General features: G+C 42.8%; 2 protein-coding genes across 6 annotated transcripts in view; one reads left to right on the top strand and one right to left on the bottom strand.

The window, feature by feature from the left end:
• SNX24 (sorting nexin 24) overlaps positions 1-12,961 on the bottom strand; it is a 193,649-nt gene that overhangs the window by 95,223 nt on the left and 85,465 nt on the right. The window lies entirely within an intron of this gene.
• LOC126957537 (cytochrome c oxidase assembly factor 3 homolog, mitochondrial-like) lies at positions 7,684-8,421 on the top strand. The gene has a single exon (XM_050795572.1). It carries the CDS (start codon positions 7,696-7,698, stop codon positions 7,987-7,989), a length of 294 nt encoding a protein of 97 aa, XP_050651529.1. The 5' UTR covers positions 7,684-7,695; the 3' UTR covers positions 7,990-8,421.

Below are 12,961 nucleotides of genomic sequence, written 5' to 3' on the forward strand. Positions count from 1 at the left end.
TATGTATATTTAATACTTGTTCATCAGAACAAGATGCACCAAATATTAAAGCAAAGCTTGAAATCAACATTCTCCTTCTTTAGTAGGAATAAACAGTCAAGATAATAAAATAAAGAAGGTAGTTATTCTACTATAAAAAGTTGAATCTCTAAAAGTGCCACTTCTTGTGTGCCTATTGTCAGGTGCTCAGCAGGGTATTAATTCAGGTACTTAGCAAGGTATTAATTCACAACACACACAGTTTTTACGAGGGTACAAAAATAAGAAAACCTCTAATTGTAAAGATTTATTATGGTATTTGATTTCTAAGTACATTTACATTTTTAAAAACTAGCATAAAAATTTGATTTGTTCCTATTCTGAGCCTTAAGTCATGTTTCCTCTATTGTAAGATGCCACATTGATAAAGCAAGAGAAATTACTAATTTAATCATACTATTTAGGGTAGGGGGAAGAAGCTTTTTCCTCATATTTCAAAAATATCTAAATTTCAGAAATTTTATAAAGTTTTTAAGAAAAAGACATGCTGCTACAAACAAACCACTACTTCAAAAAATAATTCTCTCTATATAGTAAGCCCTCACTTAACGTTGCTGATAGAGGTTTTTGGAAACTGGGACTTGAAGCACATATAACAAAATCAATTTTTTCCTCATCAACTTCCTAACAAAACGACATGATTCAAGGACCTGCTGTATGTCATTTCACTTCAAGTTGCAGTTTCCAAGAACCTACTGATATTAGGTAAGAACTCACCATAATTGCCACAACAGAATACCTGTGTAAGAGTTGAACATGATTAAATGTAAGTGTGTGTGTATTGATATGATTCTGCTTTCGAAAGAAAATTCATGATACCAAAAAGAACATCAGGAAGATCATGGATGAAAGACAGAGAATGAATATCCACACTACAATGAGAAGAATCCCTGATGAAAGAACAAAAAAATTAGAGCAAGAGCAAAAATCAAAGACAAAAGAAATTCAACTTTCTTAAGCTGGAAAGATCAAAAGGGTTTATATATCCCAGGGAAAAACAAGACAAGGATGTTCACACCTACCCACCCTAGAATTTGTTTTTAATTACCAGCATAACCAAAATATACAGGTAATATACAGGTGCAAAAAGCAGAAACAAAGATCAGGATGACCCTAAACTTTTTCTCTGACACGCTAATTGCCAGAAAAAGTAGAGCAATGCCTGCGGAGTTTCATGAGAATATTATTTAACAGTCATCTAAATTATTATTCATGTATAAAGACAACAAAAAGTCAATCTCAGTTTGCAGGAAAACTCAAAAAACACATAACCCAAACATCTTTTTTGAAAAATTTACTGAAGGTGTAGAACTACCAATGGAAAGATAAATCCAAAGGAAGAGACTGCTAGTCAAGAAAAGGCTGATGAAGTGCCCAGCAGGAAGCACACAAGGGATTCTAGGCCACTTGGAGGCATCTTCTCACAGGCTGCTCTGTTGTTCTCCTCTCTAGAAAGATTTGTAGTCAAAGGTGCTTGGCACGCAGAGAAACAAAAGAAATCCATAGAAAACCTGTTCAAAATTTTAGCTCCAAATGTCTTCAAAGTTTGATAGTGCATGAGCTTTAATGCAGAATTCCATATCTAGTCAAATCTTCCACCAAGGGCAAGGAAAAATGTTATTTTCAGACATGCAGGAGCACAAATGGTTTATTAGGTACACATCCAGGAACCTTCTTTCAATATTAAAAAAAAAGAAAAAAAAAAAAAGGAATTCACAAAAGAAGCCAAGACTGTGGACCTAACCTAGAAACAAAGTGGAGAAAAAAAATCCTAAAATGTAGCTTTGCAGTCTTAAAAGTGTTCAAATTAGAATAAGAGCCAGAGAGCTCCAAGAAGAAGGCCTTTGTGGGAAAAAAAAAATATATGATTAATACAAATTATAAGGTTTTAGTGATAGTGTCAAAGCATTTATCTTTCTCTGTCAAGAAAAAAAGTTCTTAAAAATTTCAAGAAAAATAAACAAAACTATATACAATGTAATGGTCCAAATATGAAGCAGACTAAATGTAATATGATTTGGTGCAGTTTACAGAATAATAAGAAAAGAGTGTCCATTTGGCATAACACTTGAAATATTTCCCACTGAGCAGTACAGACTTAGTAATTTATAAGGCAACGTTTTCTTCTCTGCAGTTCCAAATACACTTCTTGATTATTCCGTGAAAATATAAATAAATATACGTACACATACATATATATAATTATAATACTGGAAACATTAATTATGGTGCTAAGGTTTTGGAACCAATCTATACAGCATAGAAGACAGTTATTTTTATAGAACATATTGTAAATATCCTAAAACCCTGTCAGTATAAAATGGCATACAAAGCAGAAGATAAAAGATGAATTGCGGAGGGACTAGGTGAAAGAAAGTGAACGGGGTGCAGATTTTCTCCTCTTGCACAATTGGTAGTCCGAGAATACTGCTAAAAGTTGGTGAATAAAGAAAAAAATTCAAATTGCAAAGTAACCAATAGAAAAAATTGTAATATTAGTTTAAAAAATTGATGAAATTAAAATCATATACGTAGTGAAAACTGAGTGCTGAAAGGAGACAAATACATGGGTAGAGTAAGCTAAATCCAGCTTTTAAAATGCAGGGACAGCGGACGTTTTCACAGATACCGACATCAAGAAACGGAGATACAGATACGTTATTTAGAATCATGGTGCTTTAAACAAACCAGCAACTTTTAAAATAACTTCTGATTCTGGAAGGTTCTAGACACATTTTATCTTTTCCTTTTACATGTTTACGCAGTGCTGGGACTTTTTCCACACGCTATATTACTTTCAGACATCCTAGAATGATACCTGCTAAATGTTTTGAATCCTTCTGGTCATAAAGAAAAAATTTTCTTGAGTTCACTGATATTTATAGGATTCCAGATACTTATAGGATTCCAGGTTTTCAGTCTAAACCTTAGTACTAATTGTACCTGCATCTCCTTGAGTGATGATTTGAGTATGAAAAGTCTTCATTTTTCTTCTCCTCTTAAGCTGCATCAATATGACACAAAACCAATCAAATCCGTGTGAGGGAAAAAATGCACTCAAAATATATCAGGTCATACGTGCTGACTGGCTATATAGTTTTTCACTAGTTTCAATATCATATAACTTTGACTTAAGATTTTCTATAAAATATGAACACTGCTGGTTCTTTGCTTACCTGAGTTGTGACAATAAAAAATCACACATTGTGTTACTCAATGAAACATTCTAGAAGATAGCTGCTATCATATAGCTTTTATATACCTTTCTTATTCTTCCTCACAACTTGCTTTGCAATAATAAAAATAAATTTTATCTCCACTATTGCAAAGCAAGTTGTGAAGAAGAGTAAGAAAGGTATATAAATTTGGGCAAATCTCAAAATATCTTTGAGTCATAGCATCTTCATCAATAAAATAAGAATGACAAAAACCATGTCTACTGTACTAGTTTGTTGGATAATAAATGTCTTGGTGCTTTGTAAGATATTTTGAAATAGAAGTAATTACTGTAAATTATGAATAAGTTGACAAAGTCTCCAGCAGAAAGCAGACAATGGTTTTCATGGGCATTTCAGGACAGCCTTCTTTACAGGCTAGTCAAAGAAGGGATTTGTGGTTGAAATAGCTTGTCATATAGAGAAGCAAAAGAATCCATCTTTATTCTCTCAAAACTTCTTAGCTATAGATTGCACCTCCTTATCACAAGCCCGTACCTTCTACAAATCATACTAACTCTTGCACCTACTTCCAAAATCTTCCAGTATCTGTTCCAACCCATCAACACACCCTTGTTTCCATAGCTGTCCCAGAAGAGCAAATCAGAAGCAATTTCTTCTTGAATTCTCCACTCTGGGCACCACCTGCACAGAGCTGGGTCACCTCTGCTTACAGGTGAGCCTTTCCAGGCCCAGGACTCCTGTCCTATCCTCCTTTCAGCATTCAAGTAAAATCTCACCTCCATTCCAGAGCCTGCTGAAACTTCAGGCATCACCGCCTCCCATACCTCTACTTAAAGACAGCATCTAAATGGCATGATCAGATTACATAAAGTATAGTCACAGATTCTAATTTAACTTTCAGTATTACCAAATATAATCCTATTGACTATTTCACACAGATATGTACTATATGCCCCAAATAACCTGTACTTTTTAGGAGAATTTTTTTAGGGAAAAGAGGAACCTACAATGCTGTTTTAAGAAAGTATTTGTGGCCGGGCGCGGTGGCTCACGCCTGTAATCCCAGCACTTTGGGAGGCCGAGGTGGGCGGATCACAAGGTCAGGAGATCGAGACCACGGTGAAACCCCGTCTCTACTAAAAATACAAAAAATTAGCTGGGCGCGGTGGCGGGCGCCTGTAGTCCCAGCTACTCAGGAGGCTGAGGCAGGAGAATGGCGGGAACCCGGGAGGCGGAGCTTGCAGTGAGCCGAGATCGCGCCACTGCACTCCAGCCTGGGCAACAGAGCGAGACTCCGTCTCAAAAAAAAAAAAAAAAAAAAAAAAAAAAAAATATATATATATATATATATATATATATATATATAAAGAAAGTATTTGTAATACAGTATTAATGAAAAAGCAGGATAAAATAATTTATTCACACTGTGCTGTTGACTACATAAAATATGCATCGAAAGACAACAAATACAACAAAGTCAAAATGATGCCTGAATGGAAGGATTATGAATTATTATAATTTTCTCTGTAATCTAAAATTTTCATTAGAGTATATACTATTCTTACAATCAGGAAAAAATAATCAAATTTCTGTCTTCTAAAGTTATACTACAATAAATGTAATAAATGCTGACTTTTTTTAAATACAGCTATCATGTTCTTATGAAATTCACTGATGTATTTCCACAGATATTTATTGAGGTTTGTGCCAGGCACTTTGCTATTCTCTGCATTAATAGCAAAAGAAGTAGCAGCTAACATGATATAATTATGAATTGTTTTGATTACTATATCACTTAATCTCTTCTCTGTAAGCACCATGAAGGCTAAGACTATGGCTATGCTATAATGGACTATGTGTGCTGTAAAGCAGATGTCTAAAAAGCTATCTGGGCCAGATGTGGTGCCTCACGTCTATAATCCTAGTGCTTTGGAAGGCCAAAGTGGGAGGATCGCTTGAATGCAGGAGGATCGCTTGAACCCAGGAGTTTTGAGAACAGCCTGGGCAACACAGTGAGACGCTGTCTTTACCAAAGGAAAAAAACTATTAAACAGGCATGACGGTGAGTGCCTGCAGTCCCAGCTACCTGGGCAGCAAGGCAGAAGGATTGCTTGAGCGCAAGTGCTCGAGGCTGCGGTGAGCTATGATTGTGCCATTGCACTCCAGCCTGGATGACAAAATGACAACCTGTCTCTAGAGAAAAAAAAAGGCTATTGGAGCTATACTCAATATAAAATGCTTCTTTTTCCCCTCAAATGAATATGCCTTGGAAACAGTTTTTAATAAGAGAGGACAGGATTTGCTCTCAGGGACCTGGGAAGTTTTTCCTAAAGAGTTAATGCTTCAGAATAGACTACAGGGAAAGCAGGCAAAGAGGAGGGACAAGCACTGTGGGCAGAGCATGTGCAAAAGCCCTGAAGCAGCAGGTGAGAGGCTGGAAGCAGCTGACTGTGGTACAGCCAGGCAGTGAAGACACACCTCTGAAGGAGGCTGGAAAGGGAGCAAAAGGCTAACTCCCCTCATCTTCTCTATAAGTATTAACGGTCTACCACGTGCCAGGTTCAGAGCTAGTCACTGGACATACAACGATGAACACAGATAAAAACCCCTAACAGAGCTTGCTTACATTTTAATGAGGGTGGAGGGTAGGACAAAGACAATCACACAAATTAACGCATATTAGCGCTACAGAGAAAAATAAACCAGGGTAATAGGGACAGAGAGGGCCTGGATGAGTGTATGGCTATAATTTTGGGTGAGGTCTTGATGGTAAAATAATACTTGAGCAGAGACCTTGTATGGTTTTCTATTTTGCTGTAATAAACACAATACCCACTTATCTCACAGGTCAGTAGATCGAGACTATCCTGGCTAACATGGTGAAAGAGCCGGCGTGGTGGCGGGCGCCTGTAGTCCCAGCTACTTGGGAGGCTGAGGCGGGAGAATGGCGTGAACCGGGAGGCGGAGCTTGCAGTCAGAAGACACAGCGAGACTCTGTCTCAAAAAAAAAAAAAAAAAAAAAAAAAAAAAAAAAAAAAAAAAAAAAAAAAAAAAAAAAAATAAACACAATACCCACTTATCTCACAGTACTACAGATCAGAAGTCCAATGGGCTTGGTTGGTTTCTCTGTTCAAGTCTCATGGGCTAAAATCAAGGTACTGGCAGGGCTGTGTGACTGCAGAGGTTCTAGGTGATAACAGGTTCCTGCAATAAGATCCCTGCAGTTGTGAGACTGAGGCCCCCACTTTTTTTGCTGGCTGTTTCCAGCTCCTAAAAGCCGACTACATTCCTGGAATCATAAGCCCCTTTCTCCATCTTCAAGGCCAGTAACAGTTGCTCACGCCACTCCCTTGTCACATTTCTCTAACCTACTCTTCTGCTTTCCCCTTCCACTTACAAGGACTCATGTGATTCCACTGGGCCCACCGGGATAAGCCAGGAAGATCTCCCTTATGTCAAGGTCCTTAACTTTAAACTCTTCCACAAAGTCCCTTCTGCATGTAAGGTAACATTTTCAGAGGTTCTGGGGATTATGGTGTGAACATTGTTGAAGATCCATTATTTCATTCACTACAGACCTGAATGGCAGGAGGGCAGGAGTCCTGAGTCTACCTGGGACGGGAGGAGGTTGGTCCAGGCAGATGGAAAAGTGAATAGTCACAGATTCTAATTTAACTTTCAGCATTACCATTGTGTGCCAAGAGTGATCCAGAGAGAGAACAGTTAGAGGGAAGGTCTGAGTGGTAGTGGGAAGAGGTGAGTGAAAGGAGAACCAACAGGATAAGCTGATGACTGGATGTGGAAAAATGTAAAAATATATGAAAATATTATGTAAAAGTACATAAAAGCAAAAGGGAGAAAGTGAGAGAAGAATGAAATGTAATGGTGAGGTTTTTGGTCTGAGCAACTGCAAGGATGGTGATGCCACCATCGACTGGCTGGGGACATCTGCATCAACTAGTTTATGGTGGCAAGTAAGACCTCAGCACTGGCCATGCTAAGTTTGACATGCACATTAGACAGGATGTGGAGATGCTTCAGAGGACTGAGTTGACAAGTCTGGTCTTAACTAGACATATAAATTTGGGTGTCATTAGAGTGTGAATGAAGACTGGATCTGATCCCCTAGAAACAGAAGCCAAATAGGGGCCTTTAGATCATATAGAGTTTACGGTTTTATCATTTCAGCAATGAGAAGATTTTGTTTCATTTTAAATGTCTTTCTCTTCCAAATTAAACTTTTCTAACTCCTATACCTGTCTTTCAGATGACATAGTTTTCAGGTCTTGTACTATACCTTCTAGAATAAAACACAGTCTGTCAATGTTCTCCCTAAGATGTTGAATCCAGGATTCAAGGAAATACTGGTATTCCCCAATTAATAAATGGATTGTGTCCCCAAAATCCCTTTTTCATATGGTTTAAAACTCAGCACAAATTTTCCCACAGAGGGCACCGCGAAGGGAGGAGCGGCAACATGGCGGCTTCGGGAGCTGGTGACCCTCTGGATGCTAAGCGTGGAGAGGCCCCGTTCGCTCAGCTTATCGACCCGACTCGGGAGAAGCAGACACCCGAGCAACTGCATTCCATGCCGCGGACGCAGCTTGCCCAGTGGCAGGAGGTCCTACAGCGGCGGCAGACCCGGAACATCGTGACCTGCCTAGGCATCGGGGCCCTGGTGTTAGCTATTTATGGTTACACCTTCTACTCGATTTCCCAGGAGCGTTTCCTAGATGAGCTAGAAGACGAGGCCAAAGTTGCCCGAGCCTGAGCTCTGGCAAGGGCATCAGGATGCTAATCTGGATGGGTATTGATCATGTCCAACCTGCTGGAGCCCCTTCACATGGTGGATGATGACCCATGACCCTGTAGAAATTGACTCCTGCTCACAACATTGTTGGCCTTCTTACTAACCTTGGGCCATGATCGATCCCAAGAAACCAGGGACTTAAGCATTTGGCCACTGTCAAAAGAACAGAACTTTGCCTACTGCACACTTGCTATGTACAATGACTGAGCCCTTGTAGTTTGTTTCCTTGAGAGGTGTGCGTGCGACCGTGGCTTTTCCCAGTTTCTGACTTTGTGGTTTACCCCCTTCACCTTCCAGGAATGCGATTGTTATGAGGTTAGGCGTGGCAGCTCTGTGCAGTGTTTGAGCCTAAAGTGGGATAGATAGGGTGTCAAATTGAGAATAATAAACTGAGTCATTCTCCTGGAAAAAAAAAAAAAATTCCCACAGAATCAGTATAAATGATAAAAGATAGGTTTAATGTCAGCCTACTAAAAACCTGTTTAGTCCCAAATATGCACAAATTACAATAATGATATCATTAATTTAACCTATAAGATTTGCAGTATAATGCAGTGGTTAGGAGTTCTAGTTCTTGAGTCAAACTGCCTGGATTTGAATATTGTGTCTTCCTCTGCTCTCTCTGGGCTCTGCTAATACTCTATGATTTGGAGCAAGTTGTTTAACCTGTACAACCTTCAGTTTCCTCACCTATAGCATGGAGTTTATAATGACACCTATCACATAGATGTGTTGCAAAGATCAAATGTAATTATCCATGCAAATCATTAAAACACTATCTAGTATTTAGCAAGAATCTAAACAATGCTACCTATTCATATTATTAAAACTATTGCTGGTGACTTCTTCGGCCCCCGCATTTGTGGACCGGAGAACATCACCCGAGAGCGCCGGCGCGACTTCCCTGGCCCCCCACACCTGAGGACCAGAGAACCTCGTCCGAGAGTGTATGCATATTTGCAATAAAAGACTGCCACTTTCTTATGTACTTTGGCCTCATGTTTAATTATTTAGCTCTCCTAAATTAAATTAAATTAAATTAAATTAAAACAGTTGGTGCCGAAACCTGACCCAGGAGGAGACCCTTCCTCAACATTCCCTAGGGGTCTAACGAACCTCCTTCCCAGCGAACCGGCTCCCAACCCAACCAGCCACGAACACCGAACAAGTGTTCCAGCCTCCCACTGGTGCCGCTCTGAGAATTTCTCCTTCGGTGAGTACTCCCCTTTGTTAACCATCTCCGTCCGTTTCCGTGTCCTTGGCCTGGAGTCGTACGTACGCCCAAGGACGTAGCTACCCTGTGGCGCAGTGAGGTCTTCAACCCGGAGACGTCCGTCTTGAAGTTCCTCAATTCTCCGTTAGTGGCTCCAGGAGCCCCCTGTCTCTAGCAGCGGCAAAGGACGCTTTGCCACTGTGTGAGGTCGGTTTCCATTTCTGGTGGTTAAACAATGGGAACCTCACAATCGAAACCTCTCCACTGTGGCATGGCGACAGTATAAATTAGACAACCAATCTCAATGGCCACCAGACGGCACACTTGACTATAACATTCTATTAGATCTCTCTAATTTCTGCCAGAGGCTTGGAAAGTGGTCAGAAATTATCTATGTCCAAGGCTTTTAGGACTTGAGCTCTCGTCCAGACCTGTGCGCCTGGTGTTAAATGGCCCAGGTCTTGTTAGCCTAAACCCCTAAACCCGGCCCTTGGCCCCCACCTCAGCAACTGAGGAGGACTCCACCTCCATTTCAGATGGGGCTGACGGCAGGCGACCTCCCTCCCAACTTTCCAACCCCCCTCCCTATGGACTTCCTACCGCCCCTCCCGACACTCCTCCCTCAGCCACTCCTCTTACCTCTCCCATTTCCGCCCACACTCGCTCCAAGACCGCGGTAGCGGCCCCCATTAGTCAGCCCTCTACCAGTCAGCCTGCCCCAACCCCCTCTACCAGTCAGCCTGTCTTAACCTACCCTACTGGTCAGTCTGTTCCAACCTCCCCTGCTAGTTTGTTGCCCCCTCCCCCACCCCGAGAAGTTGCTGGAGCCAAAGGCGTGGTTAGAGTCCACGTCCCCTTTTCCTTGGCTGACCTTTCCAAAACTGAAGAACGACTTGGCGACTTCTCAGCCAACCCCACCTAATATTCCAAAGAGTTTCGATACCTAGGCCAGAGCATATAACCTTACCTGGCATGACTTACATGTCATTCTTACTTCCACACTTAACCCAGAGGAAAGAGAGTGCATTCTCGCAGCCGCCAGGCAACATGCAGATCAATGGCATTTAACCGACGCCACCGTCCTGTTAGGAGAGATGGCTGTCCCGTCCATAGAACCAGATTGAGATTACCAACCGCAGCAGCCTGGCCGCCGTAGGAAGGACATTATGATTCAGTGTCTCTTAGCCGGTATGCAGGCAGCCTCTAACAAAGTGGTCAACTTTGATAAATTAAAGGAAATTATCCAACACCCAGATGAGAACCCGGCTTCCTTCCTAAATCGCCTTACAGAGGCACTGGCCCAATTTACCCAGCTAGCCCACTTCCCCAGCTGGGGCAGCTGTCCTAGCCTCCTATTTTATCTCCCAGTCAGCCTCAGATATTCGAAAAAAGCTAAAAAAGGTTGAAGATGGGCCTCAAACCCCCATACAGGACTTAGTAAAATTGGCTTTTAAAGTTTTTAACTCCAGAGAAGAAGCAGCTGAGGCCGCAGAGCTAGACAAGGAGAAAAGAAGGGCTGTGCTTCAGGCGCAAGCTCTAGTGGCTGCCCTCCAAACAGCGTTGCCCACTCTGCCGGCAGGGAAGACACAGGGCAAGTCTCCCAAGGGCTCCTGCTATAAATGCGGAGACCCAGGACACTGGGCAAACCAGCGTCCCCAGGCCAAGCCGGCCACTCCGTTTGGCCCATGCTTTAAGTGTGGCACAACTGGGCATTAGGAAAAAAGGTGTCCAAATCCTTGCCTGCCTACCACGCCGTGCCCAACCTGCCAACAGGAAGGACACTGGAAGTCTGATTGCCCCGCCAGCAGGGCAGGCATTGCGCCTCAACGTGGTGCCTCTCCTCAAGGGTCGGAAGGCTCCTTCCAGCTCCTACACCTGGACGACGACTGACGGTGCCCACACTCGGAGACCCCTGTCACCCTCGCTGAGCCTAGGGTAACTCTTCAGGTAGCGGGTAAGCCAATTTCTTTTCTCATCAATACGGAGGCCACCTATTCTGTTTTGTCAACCTATGGAGGTCCTAGCCAGCCATCCACTATCTCAGTAGTTAGGGTAGATGGTAAACCGTCTAACCCTCACCAGACCCCAATGTTAAATTACTGCCTGGACTATATGCATGCTTTGCCCACTCTTTCCTCATCATGCCCTCTTGTCCCACCCCCCTCTTGGGATGAGACATCTTAACCTAACTCAAAACATCTATTCCCCTTCCCTTTCTCCAGGTGGCCAGGTTCTACTCAAGGATCAACACCCTCCTCAAATTTTCCCGCTTCCTCACCATTCTTCATCTTAACTGACTTTTCCCTCATAAACCCCATAGACACCCTCCTTCCCGACCCATCCCCCAACCAGTAGGTTTCCCAACTTTTTACTCTCATAGAAGACCTAGCTTGGCAGGGTGCCCTTTGTGATTTCGGCAATGTTGAACCTACCCTCTACACCTTTGTCATCATTATTATGGTTCACTCTAATTCCCCTAGTTACTCCTACTAATCCTGACTTTGTATGGAGATTCTAAACCTGGTCTACAGACAACCAGATACACTCAGTCATGCAGGGCACTGCAGATTGTCCCCCCCCCCCCGGGACCCAGGGTTGTCACTCTGCCCTCTCCCTAAATAAAATGTGGACTCATTAGGCCAGGATGAAGGACAGATACAGGGAAGGAGAGGCTGTAACCAGAAGGCAGTAGAAAGCCCAGACCTCCCCAAGGGCCTCTGCGGCACTCAGTCCCTGTTGAGTCAGAGATAGGGAGAAGCCAGGAGGTAGGGGAGTTGGTGAGGGGAGCAGCCTTGGTGAGCTGGAGGTGGAGAGACGGAGATGGAGATGGAGACAAAGAGATACAGACAGAGACAGAGAGAGGCAGAGACGGACAGAGACAGAGATGAAGAGATAGAGATGGAGAAAGACAGAGATGGGGAGAGACAGAGATGGAGAGAGACAGAGAGAGAGAGACAGAGGTGGAAAGAGACAAAGACAGAGACGGGGAGAGACAGAGATGAAGAGAGACAAAGTGAGACAGAGATGGAGAGAGACAGAGATAGAGAGAGACAGATGAGGAGAGACAGAGATGAAGAGAGACAGAGAGAGATAGATGAAGAGATACAGAGATGAACAGAGACAGAGATGAAGAGAGACAGAGTGAGACAGAGATTCCTTTTTGCTACTCTACGCCAAACTCTTCATGGTGTAATTGCACATAAGCTCCCAGCAGGACCCAGACGGCCCCTGTTGGAGGCTACTTTTGGTGTAACCAAACTCTATCTAAAACTCTTAACCATACCTCCATCACCCAGTCCCTTTGCATTCCGGTATCTTCAGTGCCTAGCTTAACCCTATATAGCGAAGGAGAATTGTCTGAACTAGCTTCCCAGCTCAGCTCCAGCAATAACACCCAAAAGCGGGCTGTTTTTCTTCCCTTAATTATCGGGGTTTCCCTAGCTTCAACAATTTAACGCCCCCTTAACCCCCGGAACACCGGTATGGCTACTGCCTGTAGTACAGCAGATGCTTCCATTTCTAATTCCCATACTAATCCTCTGCCTTATGTTATGTCTTGCTCCCATTCTAATAAAATTTCTCCGAGCCAAGGTCCAAGAGATCACCCGAGTCACCTTCAACCAAATGCTCCTGCATCCCTACACCCAACTGCCAACCTCAGACCCTAACTACGCCCCTTAACAGCAGGAAGCAGCCAGACAGACCACGGCGCCCTAAATT

This window comes from Macaca thibetana, chromosome 6 (genome assembly GCF_024542745.1).
Source record: "Macaca thibetana thibetana isolate TM-01 chromosome 6, ASM2454274v1, whole genome shotgun sequence".
Taxonomy (NCBI): Eukaryota; Metazoa; Chordata; class Mammalia; order Primates; family Cercopithecidae; genus Macaca; species Macaca thibetana.